This window comes from Candoia aspera, chromosome 6, assembly GCF_035149785.1.
Source record: "Candoia aspera isolate rCanAsp1 chromosome 6, rCanAsp1.hap2, whole genome shotgun sequence".
Lineage (NCBI taxonomy): Eukaryota > Metazoa > Chordata > Lepidosauria > Squamata > Boidae > Candoia > Candoia aspera.
The window spans coordinates 42,957,117-42,972,960 of NC_086158.1; the positions used below are offsets into that span (position 1 = coordinate 42,957,117).

The 15,844-nt window shown below is 35.7% G+C and overlaps 1 protein-coding gene across 4 annotated transcripts in view; it reads left to right on the forward strand.

Moving 5' to 3' along the window:
• The window catches only part of ARMC8 (armadillo repeat containing 8), a 72,990-nt gene extending 57,146 nt beyond the window's left edge, over positions 1-15,844 (forward strand). For 3 of the 4 annotated variants that reach the window (XM_063306865.1, XM_063306866.1, XM_063306868.1), the window contains 8 exons: positions 75-161; positions 1,683-1,775; positions 2,068-2,217; positions 2,774-2,869; positions 5,265-5,360; positions 6,452-6,524; positions 12,160-12,253; positions 13,773-15,844. In XM_063306865.1, coding sequence (XP_063162935.1) covers positions 75-161; positions 1,683-1,775; positions 2,068-2,217; positions 2,774-2,869; positions 5,265-5,360; positions 6,452-6,524; positions 12,160-12,253; positions 13,773-13,806 — 723 coding nt within the window. In that variant the 3' untranslated portion in view covers positions 13,807-15,844. The remainder of the gene's footprint in view (positions 1-74; positions 162-1,682; positions 1,776-2,067; positions 2,218-2,773; positions 2,870-5,264; positions 5,361-6,451; positions 6,525-12,159; positions 12,254-13,772) is intronic. The other variant, XM_063306867.1, reaches the window with a different exon arrangement.

Sequence of the window (15,844 nt, forward strand, 5' to 3'; positions counted from 1 at the left end):
AGCAGTCCCTGAATTATCTAAATTCTGGGGAAAAAAAACTTTATGGTGAAACTATGTTTTCTTTCTCTCTTCAGGTATTACAGAATGCTCCAGATGAAATTTTAGTGGTAGCATCTTCTACTCTATGCAATCTTCTTTTAGAATTTTCTCCAAGCAAAGAGGTTAGTTGCTTAGGCTTTTTTAACCAAAAAAGTAGATTTCTGATTCTTCATATAAAATGTAATGTGAATATACAGTGAGATGATGATGGTGAAGACCTGTCTCTGGTCTTTCTCATCAGTCTGCTTTTAGAAGTATAAGAGCAGTTTTTCCTCTGAAAATAGGCAAAATGTTACTTTAAATAAAGAAATCATGCTGTTAGTGTTTACTAAGTAGCAGCCATTAAGGCTGTACTCTAGTTTCTGCTCTTCTGCTTTATCTGCACTTACATTCCATCCAAATATGCATTGCATCAGGCGCTGTGATGGCTGTTGGGAGTGCTTAGATATTAACACCTAGAATAGCCTGCACTTCTTTGAACTCTAGAAGATTTTAGAAAAGAAAACTGGGTCAGTAGAAAATACTTTCCCCAGAGGATTCTAGAATCCAGCTGGATCTGTAAATCTCTGTATAGTTGAAGCTGCTCCACTATTTGTGTGAAATAGTGAGGAAAAAGCTACTGAGAAAAAATTAAATCCTATACTAATCAAATATGTTGTTAAAAAAGATTGTTTCTTTGTCTATATTTAACATGCTAATTGTAGTCAGGTAATCAATTATCTTTCTGAAACTATGCAAGATGAATTTTTTGTCAAGAAAAAGGTTCAAATTTTATAATACAAATACAATACAATACAAAATATGTTGATTATTTTCAACTATGCAATGGGACAGTTAATAGCTGTCGGGCAGGAGAAGCTGATGGAACATACTGGAAAATCAAAAGGTTGGGTGAAATACTTAATGGCACTTGGACTGAGTATTCTACACTGTCTGAGCTTATAAAAATGTAAAATATGTAAAGAAAGAAGATGCCATGTAAATGTGAAGGTGTATGCTAGACTATTTATAATTTTTTTTAAGTCTCTTTTTGTTTTTAGAGCAAATTTATAATACTAAAATAAAATGGAAGTAGAACTATAAAATATTAATTACACATAATTAAAAAAAAACTAAGCAAATAATGCAACCATGTTGGAAAAGCAAACCATTAAACCACAAGATAATATGAACCTAATGTAGACATAGGAGAAAAAAGTAAAAAAAATGAAAGGGCTGACACAAAATATTTCCCTAAAAAGCCAAAGTTGGCTAGTAAAAATATTCATTGGAAAATATTAATACATTGGAATTTAAAAGTCTTCCTTAGAGAGAATATTAAACAGTTGTTACCATAACCAAAAAAGTTTATTACGTGCATCTGTATTTCAGCCAGTGGGAAAATCCAGTAGAGAGCTGTGTTTTATTTAAGATACATTTCTACATATATATGGTTACTTGATAGCCAAATCTGTGCTGAGCAACTAGTGTATGTATCTGTCGACAAACGAAATATTTAATGTATTAGGTCTCAGACTTGTCATCTATGCATTAGAATCCACTTCATATGATAAAATAGTAAGTAGTTTAAAATGTTTTTGTACATATGTGAAATTGGTATATTACTGAAATTTTTCAGCTGATTTTGCTTTTTTTATACATAGCCTATCTTAGAATCAGGAGCCATAGAACTTCTCTGTAGTTTAACTCAGAGTGACAATCTTGCCTTGCGAGTGAATGGAGTTTGGGCTTTAATGGTAAGCATTCATGTTAATCTGCTAGCTTTATGCATGCATCACCAATTTCCCCTGAAAGAGCATTGCAAAAACATTGTGAATGTATAATGAAATTTTAGATTTCATGTATTTATTAAATTTGTATGCTGTCAAATCATCTGAGCTCTAGGATGCTTTCAGGGATGGGAAGCAAAAAAATCTTAACTGCTAAGGAATGTTCCTTGTATACAGCAAATGATAAATAGTGTAATGGAGTTGAGTCTTTTGTGGAAAATGTTGAGATGATTCTGAATAATTTGGTCTGTCTTTTTAGAATATGGCATTTCAAGCAGAACAGAAGATCAAAGCGGACATTTTACGAGGCTTGAGTACCGAACAGTTATTCCAGTTACTCTCTGATTCTGATGTAAATGTACTAATGAAGACTTTGGGATTACTTAGGAACCTTTTGTCTACTCGCCCTGTAAGTAAAATAATGAATTGATATTTTGAAAATGAATGTGCAGGTCTTGTAAATTGCTATGTTCATATTACACATTTGAGCTGGTGCCCCAGAACTTTGTATCAACTTTACTTGAGCTGTTGCTTGCCAATTTACAGAACAAACATTCTATATAAATGACAAAGCAGAGTTCTTTCTGAACCTTTGCTACTACAGATTGTAAGCTTTGGGACAACCGGAAAATCCATCTTCCACGTTGCATAGAGCATGTTGCAGATCAAGGAGTAATACAACAGTGTTTGATTTTAAAGGAAAACTAATTTTAATGCATTGTTCACTATTTGTGATAAGAACAGGATCTTAACACTATACACATATCGCCCCAATGCATTTGGCTAGAGCCACCTTCACCTATCATTTCTGTCTTGCTGTCATATACATATACTAATTTGCTTCCATGAGAGAGAAATTTGGCAGGGGCTTATTTCCTGCTATAAAAGTTCTATAAAGCAAACTATGAATTTCCTAACTTTTCAGGTGAGCTATTTGTTAATGTTATATTTGAAACTCTTGGCAGCATATAGATCAGATAATAAGTACTCATGGGAAACAGATCATGCAAGCAGTGACTCTCATCCTGGAAGGAGAGCACAACGTAGAAGTCAAAGAACAGGTATTGTGCATTGTTGTATTAATGATACATATATATAACAGTTTAGACAGGAAGGACTGTACTTTGTGTTGAACAAACAAAACAAAAAATGCTAAACTCTAAATTCTTCAGGAGGCAAATTCAAATTCCTTTTCTAAGAAAATGTGCATAAGGATGCTTGCATGCACTATTTCTTGTGCAAGTATGTAAAAATGAAAGATGCAACTAGGGGATTATTATTTCTGTTTATTTTACTAAAAAAAGTTAAAAACAAAACTCTATAAAACACAATCTCCCAAACTGCCAGAAGTTAAAAGATTGAAATGTAAGAAACATTTCAGGTAAACAAATACAAGTTCTTAGCTGAGTTTTGAAGAAACACAAAGCATATGCTACTTGTTTCCTTTTAGCCAGGCAAAACTTCTATGGAGTCCTTGATGCTCTCTGAGCCTTGTTGTTTTCTTGCAGATGTTTCATTGCCAGACTAGGCAACATCTTCAGTGCAAAGAGGGAGTGGGCCTTGCTCTCAGTTTATATACGGTGGCTTGCCCTGCTTGTGTTGGTAGGGGTGTTGTTCTCTCCATGCAGGGAGGACATGTTGAAACTGGGAAACGGTGAGCATCCTAAACTAAGCCAAATCCAAAAACACCAGAGAATTCCTGGAAGCCTGGCACTCAGACAAAGCAGCCATCAACAGACACATAGAGGTAAACAACATCTACATACCATTCAAAAGAGACAATAGAAAAGCCAAAAGACCAGTACACTCCCTTGCCAGCAATCAACACCCAGATATGCAAAAATCAACACTAGGATTAACACCAGATGAACCATCAAACAGCACAATACATCCTAATCAAGGAACTATTAACTCAGGCAATCAACCAAGCAGCAAACAGCCCAATCAAAGAACTCTCAAGGAGAGAACAACACCCCTACCAACACAAGCAGGGCAAGCCACCGTATATAAACTGAGAGCAAGGCCCACTCCCTCTTTGCACTGAAGATGTTGCCTAGTCTGGCAATGAAATGTCTGCAAGAAAACAACAAGGCTCAGAGAGCACCAAGGACTCCACAGTTCAACCCTGACCTACAAATATTTGCTTCGATTGGCAAAACTCGTATATTTGATGCCCAAACTTATTCAAGTGTTTAGACACCTTGGGCTCGGGTAGTTAGTTAGACGTATGGGGTTCCTGAGTGAAAGGCAAGCTCCTCTAATACCTGTGTGTCTATGCTGGCCTATGATAATAATAAAGATTTGGTTTTGATTTGATTTGATTTGATGTGATACCTATGTGCGCAAAAGGGAGAAAAACCCATTTTGCTGTCACCTTTGGCCAAGAATTTACTGTAGGAACCTATAGGGTGCGGGGTCCCAAAGTTCTGGAGATGTGATGTCATCTGGTATGACAAGGGGGGAAAAAACAGCACCAATGAATTATTTACAGGATTTCACTTTTTCTGTCTTTTCTGTTTCAATGAGGAAACAGTTTTATGCAGAGTATTAAATGACTACTGTTTTAAATAAAAATCTTTTTTTTCTTCAAAAATTCATGCTGTTTCTCTACACCTTGCCTGAGGTTTCATGAATATAATTCCATTCGTTCAGTGACCATTCAAAGTTATGGTGGTGCTGAAAAAGCAGATGTACGACCAGTCCCCGAAGTTCTGGCCATCACAGCACCCCTGCAGTCACATGATTGCAATTTGGGCACTCAGGTGCCTGGCTCACTATTACAACATTGCACAGAGCCACAGTCATGTGATCACCATTTGCAGCCTTCCCTGCCAGCTTCCCACAAGCAAAGTCAATGGGGAAGCTGGCAGGGAAAGTTGCAAGTCGTTCCAGTAAGTCATGCCCACCCACAGCATACACGCTCAGCCTGCACGCAGCCCCTGCTGGCCTTCCCAGACACTCCCCCAACTCACATGTCGACTGCGCTGGGCCTTCCAAGACGTCCCCAGCCTGCCCCACCCCACCCCAACATGGCACTCCCGTGCTCCTTACCTGGGACTTCCGCTGCTTCCTGCTTAACAACCCACGTGTCCTGGGGTTATAGTGGCAACTGGGACCGCCAGGATTGCTGTCACTAAGCGATGCAGTCACATGATGTCGTGCTTTACAACCGCACCACTTAGTGACAGCAGTCCTGGTACCAATTGCTGTCATAACCTGAGGACTACTGATATGATCATTGTAATTTCTGCCTGAATAAAGGTCTTCATAGTTTTATCGTCTTACCCTTTATTTCTTATAAGCAAGACAGTGAGATGTTCGTTTGGAAACGTATTGGGAACAAACATTTTGGGAACATGTCATAACCATCTACTTGTCAAGCCACCATGAAACATTGCTATTCAAAGTTAGATTTCTCTTGTTATTATCGTATATTTCTATTGTCCTTTTTTCCAGACATTATGTATACTCGCCAACATAGCAGATGGAACCACAGCTAAAGAATTCATAATGACAAATGATGATATCTTACAAAAAATAAAGTATTACATGGTATGTAATTTAATTTAAAGGTTTTCTATAATTAAATTTTGGGAAGAGATTATAGCTCAGTGGTGTCCTTTGTGCTGTGTATGGAGTAATGTACATTTACAATCCCTGATACTTCCAGTAAAAGAGTCCTTAGTAATAGTTGTTTTGCCTGAGGACCTAGAGCAGATGCTGTGATGGACTACAGTAATGCAGCTGGTTCTCAGGAAGGAGGAAGCACATTCCAAGGAAGGGAGCAAGATAAGAGAAAACCCGGTCCAGAGCTGGTGTCATGTTCACTGTTTCAATGTATAGTATACATCGTATCGTAAATGTGGGAAGATAAAGAGATTCAGAGTAGCCCCGCCCTAGAGCCTCCCAGGTAATCTCCCTTTAGGTTAGGTAGAGTAGCTTTAGTCTGGCAAGATTCTGTCTATATGGTGTGAACAAATAAAGAACTGAAGTTTGGCTGGACTGATTCTTTGTCGTTCTTGGGCTGAGCCTGACAGATATGTAGAACATATGTCCTCCAAGACAGATTTGGCCTGCAGTAAATATAGTTTCATATGCTTAATAAAAAAAGAATGATTTTCTGTATTTGGTAGAAATCTGAATAATTAGAGTGTAGTACAGTTTGCTGTTCTGATTTTCTAGGATACAAGATGCACTCCTTTTCCTTTTCTAACATTTTTTTTTCAACTTACCTCTCATTGAAGAAAAGCATGTGACTCTTATATTTCATTATTTGTGGGTAATAATTTAGAGGCAACAAACATGGATTTCATAGTGGTTAAGAAAGAAATGTAAAGTTTCACTTGAGTCAAGCTTGGTTCCTGACATAGTTTTCTTGGCAACAGTATGGAAATGTTTTGCCATTAACTTCTGCCAGAGTGTGTTTGTTGTTGTTTTTGTCTTCACAGTCAAGACTGTAGCTTCCCTTCCAAGTATTAACTAGATCAGCCAGGGTAACAAAGAAAGCAATAGTAGACCACATCCATATTTTTGCAAATAACATTACATGGTTCTGCAAAGTCAAAAGAAGTGAAGCTGAAAGGAGATTTGATTTTACTAAGAAATGCTTTAAAATACGTGTGTCTAAATTTTTTTCTGCATAGAGCCACTCAAATGCTAAACTCCAACTGGCTGCCATGTTTTGTGTATCTAATCTTATATGGAATGAAGAAGAAGGTAAGATATACTTAAGGGATTCCTCTTCTGAAACACTTAATTTTAAGATGAAATTGCATTTAGTGTTTGAGCATATGGAATGCATATGATCTTGGATGGGGGAATTGCTACATTAAAAGACAGGTGAAATGAATAGGCTATATGATTCTCTTTGATTGAAAAGGAAGTTTTCTGGAAAAAAAATGAAAAGAGCAATTTCCAGTGGGTGGAAGTTGAATAGCTAGACATTTTTGTCATGAGCTGGAATAGGAGAAGACAAATCCATGACCTTGAGCAGACCAAAAGAAATGGATTAGTCATATATGTGAAAAACGTACCATGGTCATTAGAAATAGAAATTAAGGATGAGAAAAGGTGATTCATAATACTATGTTTTTAGATTGAATTTGGAAATGTAATAATTGCCTCAATTTATGCTCCAAATGATAAAACAAAATTCTATAATCCCCTCCCACCAACTTCTTGAAATTGCAGAGGGCAATACTTTAATATCTGTGGGATATGAATAGTGTTTTATCCCCTCTGATAGACGAGTTGATTTTATCAAAAGGAAATGCTAGTAAACTCCTCCCAAACATCTTAGATTTATATGACACTGCAATCTCCCTCATATGCCTGGAGATAGAAATACATAGAGCAACCTTTCTCAACCTTTTGACCCTGGAGGAACCCTTGAAATATTTTTTCAGGCCTTGGGGAACCCCTGCACATTCAGGCTCAAATATAGGCCAGAAGTTACAGAATTATTGTATTCGTTTCATGGGTAGTCCTGTATATATGCATTAACAGTGTTCTTAAACTGAAAATAAAGAATGAAACTTTCCTCTTTAATGTGAAGTTGCCTGAATTTGAAATATTTTTTTAAATAAATCGTGATCTCCCAGGGAACCCCTAGTGACCTCTCGTGGAACCCTAGAGTGCCATGGAACGTGGTTGAGAAACCCTGACCTAGAGGGAGAGAGTATACTTGCTCTTCTTCAGTCCACAAAATATGTTCTAGAACAGACTTGTGTTGGACTTCTGATTGTTGACTAATCTCAGTGTAGAGCTGGAAGCTTCAATATATGCAGATCATAATCCAATAATTATAAGGACTGTTATTGTTATAGGTAGATTAAATTTCATTTAATTGAAGTTTTATCAGGAACTTCTAAAACTTCCTTAGTTACAGTATGGGAAGCTTCTAAAGCATTTATGAGAAGTTTCTTTAGCCCTCCCACATCAAACAGAAAGAAAGCCGTGCAGAAGCAGAAGGACATATTGAATGATCTGAAACAGAAATAAGTCATAAACTTAATCCAATTTTGGACCTAGAGCAAAAGATAAAAGAAATACAGAAATGACATATTGGAAATAAATAAAACTTATAAAAAATTGAACTTTACTAGACAAAAATACTTAGAAAGGGCAGTAAGCTTACCAATTATGGAAGGAACAGAACAAAAGAATTATTACTTCTGTTTGGGACGGAACTAAATATGTGTCTCCAATGAATGATATGATGCAGCAATTCGTTAATTATTATATGAAACTATATAACAAACAGGAATATGACCCAGAAAAAATTGAAGAATATTTGAATTGAATACTACTTTAAAAATTTACAGACCAACAAAAGGTTTTCAGTTAACATATAGCTGAAGATGTAATTAAAGAGACAATTTTAAAAAATGGAATTGAATAAAGCTCCAGGAATTGATGGTATTTCTGCAGTTTATTACAATTTTTTTCGAGAAATGTTGACTAAACCTTAATTCAAGTAATGAACAAGTTTCAGCCACATGAAGAAGCTTTTATTTCTTTGATGTATAAAGTAGGAAAAGATTCAGCTTATCCTGCATAATACAGACCTATCTGTCTACTGAATGTGGATTACAAGCTTTTTATGGCAATTCTTGATATGAGATCAAATGGCTTTCTAACTGATATTATATTCCCTCATCAGACCAGCTATGTTCCAAAGAGATAAATAAAAATAATATCATACATATCTTAAAAGTTGTTGACAAGATCAGAAAAACAAAAAAATGGCCATGATTTTTCTTGGTGCTGAAAAAGTCTTTGACAATTTGGAATGGCCTGTGTTTACAGTTCTGAAGAAAATGAGTTGTGGCCCTAATTTTTTTCACATGGATACAGAGTATTTGTATAGAACAAGCAGCTAAAACTGTAGTGAATAGTTTTTTTTTCACAGCAATGTACTATATTAAAGTGGACAAGACCAAGGTGTCCCCATTTCCCCTCTTTATTTTTATTAGCATTAGAACTACTGGCAATTCAAATAAAAAAGAAAATAGAATTTTAGGACTTAATTTCAATTTATGTTCTTGTGTAGTTAATTTATTTGCTAATGATATTGTACTTATAGTTGCTTAGCATAGAGAATCCTTAACATTGTTGATGGAACATATACAACAATATGATTTGGTGTCAGGTTACCAAATTAATAAAGAGAAAACTCAAATGTTGACATGGAATTTCTCAGAGGATGAAAACCGATGTGCGTACCGAACAACAGGCTTTAGTATTTGAGAGTGTCAAATATTTAGGAATTTTCTTGACAAAAAAAAAAGATATATTTAAGAATAATTATTTACCAACCTGGAAATATATATTAACAGTTATTTTTAGATGGGAAAAAATCAAATCCTGGTTAGGAAGGGATCACAGCTGTTCAAATGAATATTTTACGAGGAATAAATTACCTTTTTCAAATGATCTGAAATTATCCCTTTTCCAAATAATTTTGACTAAGTGATTGGAATAGACAAGTGATGAATTATATATGGTCCAAAACATCAAGAATTAAATTCAAGAACTTGCAGAGTTCAAGAGAACAAGGTGGTCTAGGTAAAGGTAAAGGTTTCCCTTGACGTAAAGTCCAGTCGTGTCCGACTCTAGGGGGCGGTGCTCATCTCCGTTTCTAAGCCTTGGAGCTGGCGTTGTCCGTAAGGACCCGTCCGTGGTCATGTGGCCAGCATGACGACACGGAACGCCGTTACCTTCCCGCCGAAGCGGTACCTATTGATCTACTCACATTTGCATGTTTTCGAACTGCTAGGTGAGCAGGTGGTGGTCTAGTGGCTCCAAATTTCAGACTGTATTAATCATACTGTTAACATGGATTTTAGAATGTATTGTATTTCTCTACAGTTCCATTACTTTCCTGGAAGGGGTCTCCCAGAGGCTTCCAGATATATCTGAGTTGATACAGGCAGAAATAAATGACTTATAAGAGATCATGCAGTATTAAGTAACCTCCTGAATGTTTGAGATAAATACAGGAAAAGAATACATCCAAATTTCTCTCCTCTTGCCTTGTTATTAAACATCTATTTTTACAAAGATGAAGAGATGAAGAAATTTGCTCAGGGGAGAAACAATATCTTGTTTAGGTTGCAAGATTCTATTTCTAGCAGGACAAAGATAAAATCCTTTGAGTCTCTTACAGACAGTGCTCCTTTACACCTAATTGGTTCAAGTGTCATAATAAGCAGCACAAGAATAAAAGAATTACAAAAATGAACAGTGAGAAATATGACTGAATGTAAAAATCTTTTAACACATTATACCGAACATGTATTAGGCATAATTTATAAATTACTAGTGAAATATGACTCAGAATCCAAAGTCAGATTGTATGATTAAACGGATGCAGAATTTGAATGTAGTCATAGAGATCCAACAGTAGAAATTGCAGTGGAAAAAGAATATTAACTTTACTTCAAACATGATACTTAGGGAGAATTGGTATATTTTACCATTGGTATATCACCCCAGTTTTGTTCACTAAAATTAGTAATTCTTTTTTCAAAAATCTTTAAAATGTAATAATTAGGTTGGATCTTTTTTAAAAATATGTGATAGCAATGTTTTTAAGTCCAACAATACCGGAAAACGATTCATTGTAGAATAGGACAAATACTGAAAATTGTGATCTTATTCCAACCTGAGATATTCTTACTAAATTTCACTAAATCATACATACCTTAAAAATATACTGAATTGGCATTGTTTATGTTAATGGATACAAGGATTCTATGTGCCTTTTATTGGAAAAGTTCTTTGATTCCTTTTTGTAAGAATAGCTAACTAAATTGGGTGAGTACGCCTGGATGCCTAGAATAACTTCGTATTTAAAAAGTAAATTCTAACTAGAAACCATTCTTGGCTTACAGCTTTATACATAGAATCATGGGACATCCAAAATTTGGGTTTTAGAGTTCATAACTTAATTTCATGTGTAATTTATGGTTTTGATTTAATATATTGTTTACTTTCTATAGTCTCTTTTACAAAAACCCCCGATATTAACCAATATTTTTAGCATAAAGTTCAACAGAAACATGTAAGTTTTGATTAGGAAATGGATACAAAATATCTTATGATATCATAAGCTTCTATTGTTAAATATTGTATGTCATAAAATTCATTTACCATCTGTGCCTTATTTCTTCATACTTATCTTTTTAAGTGCACTTAACCAAGGTTTGTAAAGCAGTAAACAAAGTAGAGTGCTTCATAGATAATATGATTTTTAGGTTTAGTTATTTAGTTTAGCTTTATAAATTTTATAGCTTCTATGTCTACAATTCTTATGTTAATTTTTTTACTTATTCACTTATCTATATATATTTGTCTTAGAGTTAGTATTATGTACATATCGATGTTTATTATATTGTACTGTATTTTTCTCTTTTATGTACTGGTCATTGACTCTATTAGAGTCTTTGCTTCATTTCACAAGCTTCTAATGATGTATAAGAATATATTAGTTTTATGATACTCAGGTTTGTTTGCTTATCTGCCTGTATTTCATTAGCAGAACCTGATTATCCTATTTGTATTATCTATTTCTTTCAAAAAGATAGATAAAATGGAGAAGACATGGGCAGAGTTTGCAGTGAGGAAGACAAGATACTGAGTTGGGCCATATTTTGCCTCTTCTTTTGATTCCAGTAAAAAAAGATTATTCAGTAGAAATAAAATTATTTTTAAAATGATATCATAATACCAATAATTCTAAATTAAAGAATAGAAAAGAAACTATACTGTAAATTAGAATGGCAATGCTTATTAGTAAAATAAGAATATAACTTCTTTTGTTGCTATTCCAATTAAACTACCATAAAAATAATAGAAAATAAATTACTGGCCAATAGTTCCACCACAACTTGATTTATGAATTGTTGAAGAATGGGTGGGGTTTTTTTCTTTCATTTCCAAGGTAACAGATAATGTATCAGATCTTCTGTTTGATTAAAACCAAAGATAAATTGAGTGGCCACTGCAAGAAAAAGGAGAATCATCTGTTTGGTGTCCGTCCCAGAGTTTATCCGCTTCTCTAGACCCTGGATATCATATTGTTGAATACCTTGCCCTCAGTGAATGCCAGGTCTGTTTGAAATAAGATTGTGATTCTTCACAACTTGATTGTGTAGAAAAAAGCAGAGCTGGTATGTGTGACCAAGACCCGGCAAGGTGAGAAAGGGTTATCTGAAATCTACCCATGTGAGTTTCAGGTGTTTCAGCAGGTTTTTGCACTGTATTATATACTGCCATGCCACTATTATGCCAGTCTTGGCAAAGGACATAGAATTCATCACTTATCAATATGCAAATTATTTTATATTAGGTTCCCAAGATCGTCAGGATAAACTCAGAGATATTGGAATAGTAGATATTCTACATAAACTGAGTCAATCATCAGATCCAAATCTTTGTGAAAAGTAAGTATACAAAAATTCCAAAACCAAATTGAAAAGAATTTGATCGCTTTGTAATTCTAGTTTCTATACACTCTATATTAATTTGATGGTACAGAGCTGTATATGAATTCTATTCCTCATTGCATTCTTTGTTTTTTTTTTTTTCCCTGCAAACCAAAATTGTCCCTAGTTGTTTAGGATGGTTTAGTCATTGTGTCAGTTTGTGGAATCTTCTATGTTTGATTTGTTTACGCATGCAGGCATGCAATTTATATGGCCTCCATCTCACCATGGTGACTCTGGATGGCTAACAGAAGGTTAAAACAAAAGCATCAATAACATCACATAACATAACAAACCAGCAGCCAAGGTAAAGAAACTAGATAACAATGAAAAACCATTTCACAGGCTCTGACAACCTGACCCCTATGCCTGGAAACATACCCATGTCTTCAGACCTTGCAAAAGGTTGGCAGGGTCGGGGCAATCTAATATCTGGGACAGTGATGTTCCAAAAGGCAGAGACCCAAACAAAAAGGCTCACTTCCTGGGTCTCACAGGACGGCAATCCTTAATTGATGGGACTCATAGCATGCCTCTTCTGCCAGATCTGATGGGATAGGTAGAAATGATTGGAGAAAGGCAATTCCAGAAGTATCCTCAAAAATACTCCATGCCATGAAGGGCTTTATAGCGGGCAACTTGAATTGCATCCAGAGGCATATTGGCAGCCAAAGTGGCTCATGGAGCAGAGGTGTAATGTATGCATACTGAGGGGCGTTCATAACTGTCCACATCACTGCATTTTAAATGAGCTGCAGCTTCTGGATGCTCTTCAAAGGCAACCCCATGTAGAGCTCACTGCAGTACTTCACTTGGGAGGTGACTAAGGCAAGGGTGGCAGAGCCTCTGGATCCAGGAAGGGGAGCAGTTGCCACATAGCACAGAGCTCTGCAAAAGCTCTCCAGGCCAGTATCACGAGAGAGCAGTGGGATAACACCTAGAAAGGAAGCGGAAAGCTGCTTAATTTTGCAGTGTTTCTGATTTTTCCCATGTTAGCTATCTACTTTTCTTACTCCTTAGCTCCATGGTGACAGAATGCTCCTGTGTTTGGGACAAAGGCTAGGTTGTCTTACTGATTTTGTCAGTGTAAATTTTGAAAGGGCAAACAAATGTCTACATTGGTAGAGATACCCCTTTAATGTTTTCCCCTAATTATTGTATCTGACTGAAATATCCTTGTGTTTTCACCTGCTGCTCATTTCAGATCAAGATGGATGTCTGTTTTAGGGTTCCTAAAGCTGTAAAATGCATGCAGTATTATGTGAAAGCTGCTTGAGAAATTTTAAATAGGGAATTGGTTGGTTCTAAGTACAAAAAAGCTTATGATGAAATTGCAAGCAAATTTGTTTTTGGAGGTTCAAACCTCATGTCCCCAGTTTTCAATGCTGTAGTTTATTCTTTGCATGCTAGCATTACTAAAATCCCCATTTATATACATGGATAATCTTTGTGGTTAAAAAAATTCTTTTCATTGCAGGGCGAAGACAGCACTCCAGCAGTATCTTGCGTGATGAAAGAGAAGTTGAACTTTCATATAATTTTCAAAGCTATATACTAAGGAATAATGGGAAATAGCTGCACCTAATTTCCTTACCTTTTGCACAAGGCACCTTGGGCTGCGTTTCTCTCAGGTGCAGGGAGCTGCTTGGCAGGAGCAGTTTAAGTGATCAGGTCTCCAATGCACTTGAGGACTTTATTGAGGTAGTTCCTCTGTTCAGATATCTGTTCTGGGATATTTTTGTCTGAGCTACCTGAACTCTACTAGAACAATCAGTTCTTTTTCCTTTTGGCCTACGATATTCTGCTTATACCACAGCTAATGTAAGGCTGTGTCTGGGTGGGTGTGATACCTCAGAGCTTTTTCTTTTTCTTTTTTTTCCTCTCTGTGTGTGCGTGTGTGCGCGTGTGTGATTTTTTTCTACAGATTTTCAAGGGTTAACCATTGTTTGCTGTATGAAAACTTTAAAAAATTATATACAATTTGAATTGAAATGTTATTTAAAAACAGTTTTGTCCCATGAAGTTTATTTTGATCAGATGAATGTTTTTAAGTAAAATATATGCATTTGTTAAACCTCAGCTTAATGTACCTGTATTTCCTCTTTTGAAACAAAAAAAATATTTACATGACAGGTAACACATGCAATGTGATTTATGCTAGCCTCTTACTGCCACGTGTTACTAGTGAGAGCTCCTTGGATTTAAGAAAGCAGCATTCAAAGATCCCAAAATGGAATATTCTTAAGTACACATAAATGATATCAAGGTTGGAATTGTGGAAACTATACCTACTGGAATTATCCAGCAACAGAACTGTAGAGTTCCCCATGCGGGTACAATGCTGCCTCAGAGAACTTATATTTATTACAAGCTCTGTGTTACTTTTACATAACATGAAACCATGACAATGGATTGATTGAAATAAAAGAATTGACTGCTGGTTGGAAGTATGGTCTTGGAAATATGGTAGGCATCCCCATAAAAAAATCTGGATGTAAATCAAACCGTAAATCCTTTTTATAATACATTATTTACCAAACATACATGGTGGAAGACTAAGTTATTCCTGAAGCAGAGAAGAACAATGTTAAGATGAGTTTTTTTATATCATTTTGTAATCACTGCCTCATGCCTTGTTGTTTACCAAGTAAGTTTTCTGTGGTCTTAAGCCCAGAAGTATTTGTGTCAAGGGACAAGAGCACCAGTCAGAAGTTGAGTGTCTCATTTCACTCACCAGTTTTGGTCATCCCAAACATTTATTTATAATTAATAAATATTCATGTGCCTAGTCACATTGCATTATATCAAAGCAACGTTTAGAGCTTGCACCTCTGGCTGGAACTGTTAATGAGCTGGAGGGAGACTGCAAAATAAAGCTAGAGTTTTTATATATGATTTTCATGTTTTCCTTTACACTGAAAGGCAAGTCACAGCAATCCAAGGAATGTAGTAGGTGATGTCATTTCTCAGTGTCATTGCTACAAGTTTGTTGGGTTTGGACTTCTGCAGGTGTGCATAATGTGCTCTCCTGCTAGTTAATATTTTAGAAGTAAAGCCTTAATTAAGTTATTAATTGATTGTAGCCTTAATAATACTGAGAAAAATCACTCTCTTGTCAGCATTATCCAAATCCATTCCCAGGATGAAAGGATAGGGAGAGCTTCCTTATCCTGACCACTGCTTTTGCACTCTGATTTATTATTACTACACATGCACTTCCAATACTGTTGTAATGCCTCCATTTACACACACGCATATCCATTTATTTTGAGATACAGGTATGCCTAAAACTGTTGAATATAGCTGAGATGTGCAGATTTTCACCTTCACATTTGAAGTTTGCTTTTATAGAGTGGCCATGTATGTGGAAGGAAGATATAAACTATGCTATGACAATCTGGGTAATGGTGGGCAAGGTGAGTTGGTGAAATATTAGGATGGTAAGTGATAATGAAGTGGCATTTTGCACTCAGTAAAGCATTGTGAATATTTTTTTGATGTTACTATAAATGTGTACAAACACTGTAAATAAAAACAAATGACCTTTTA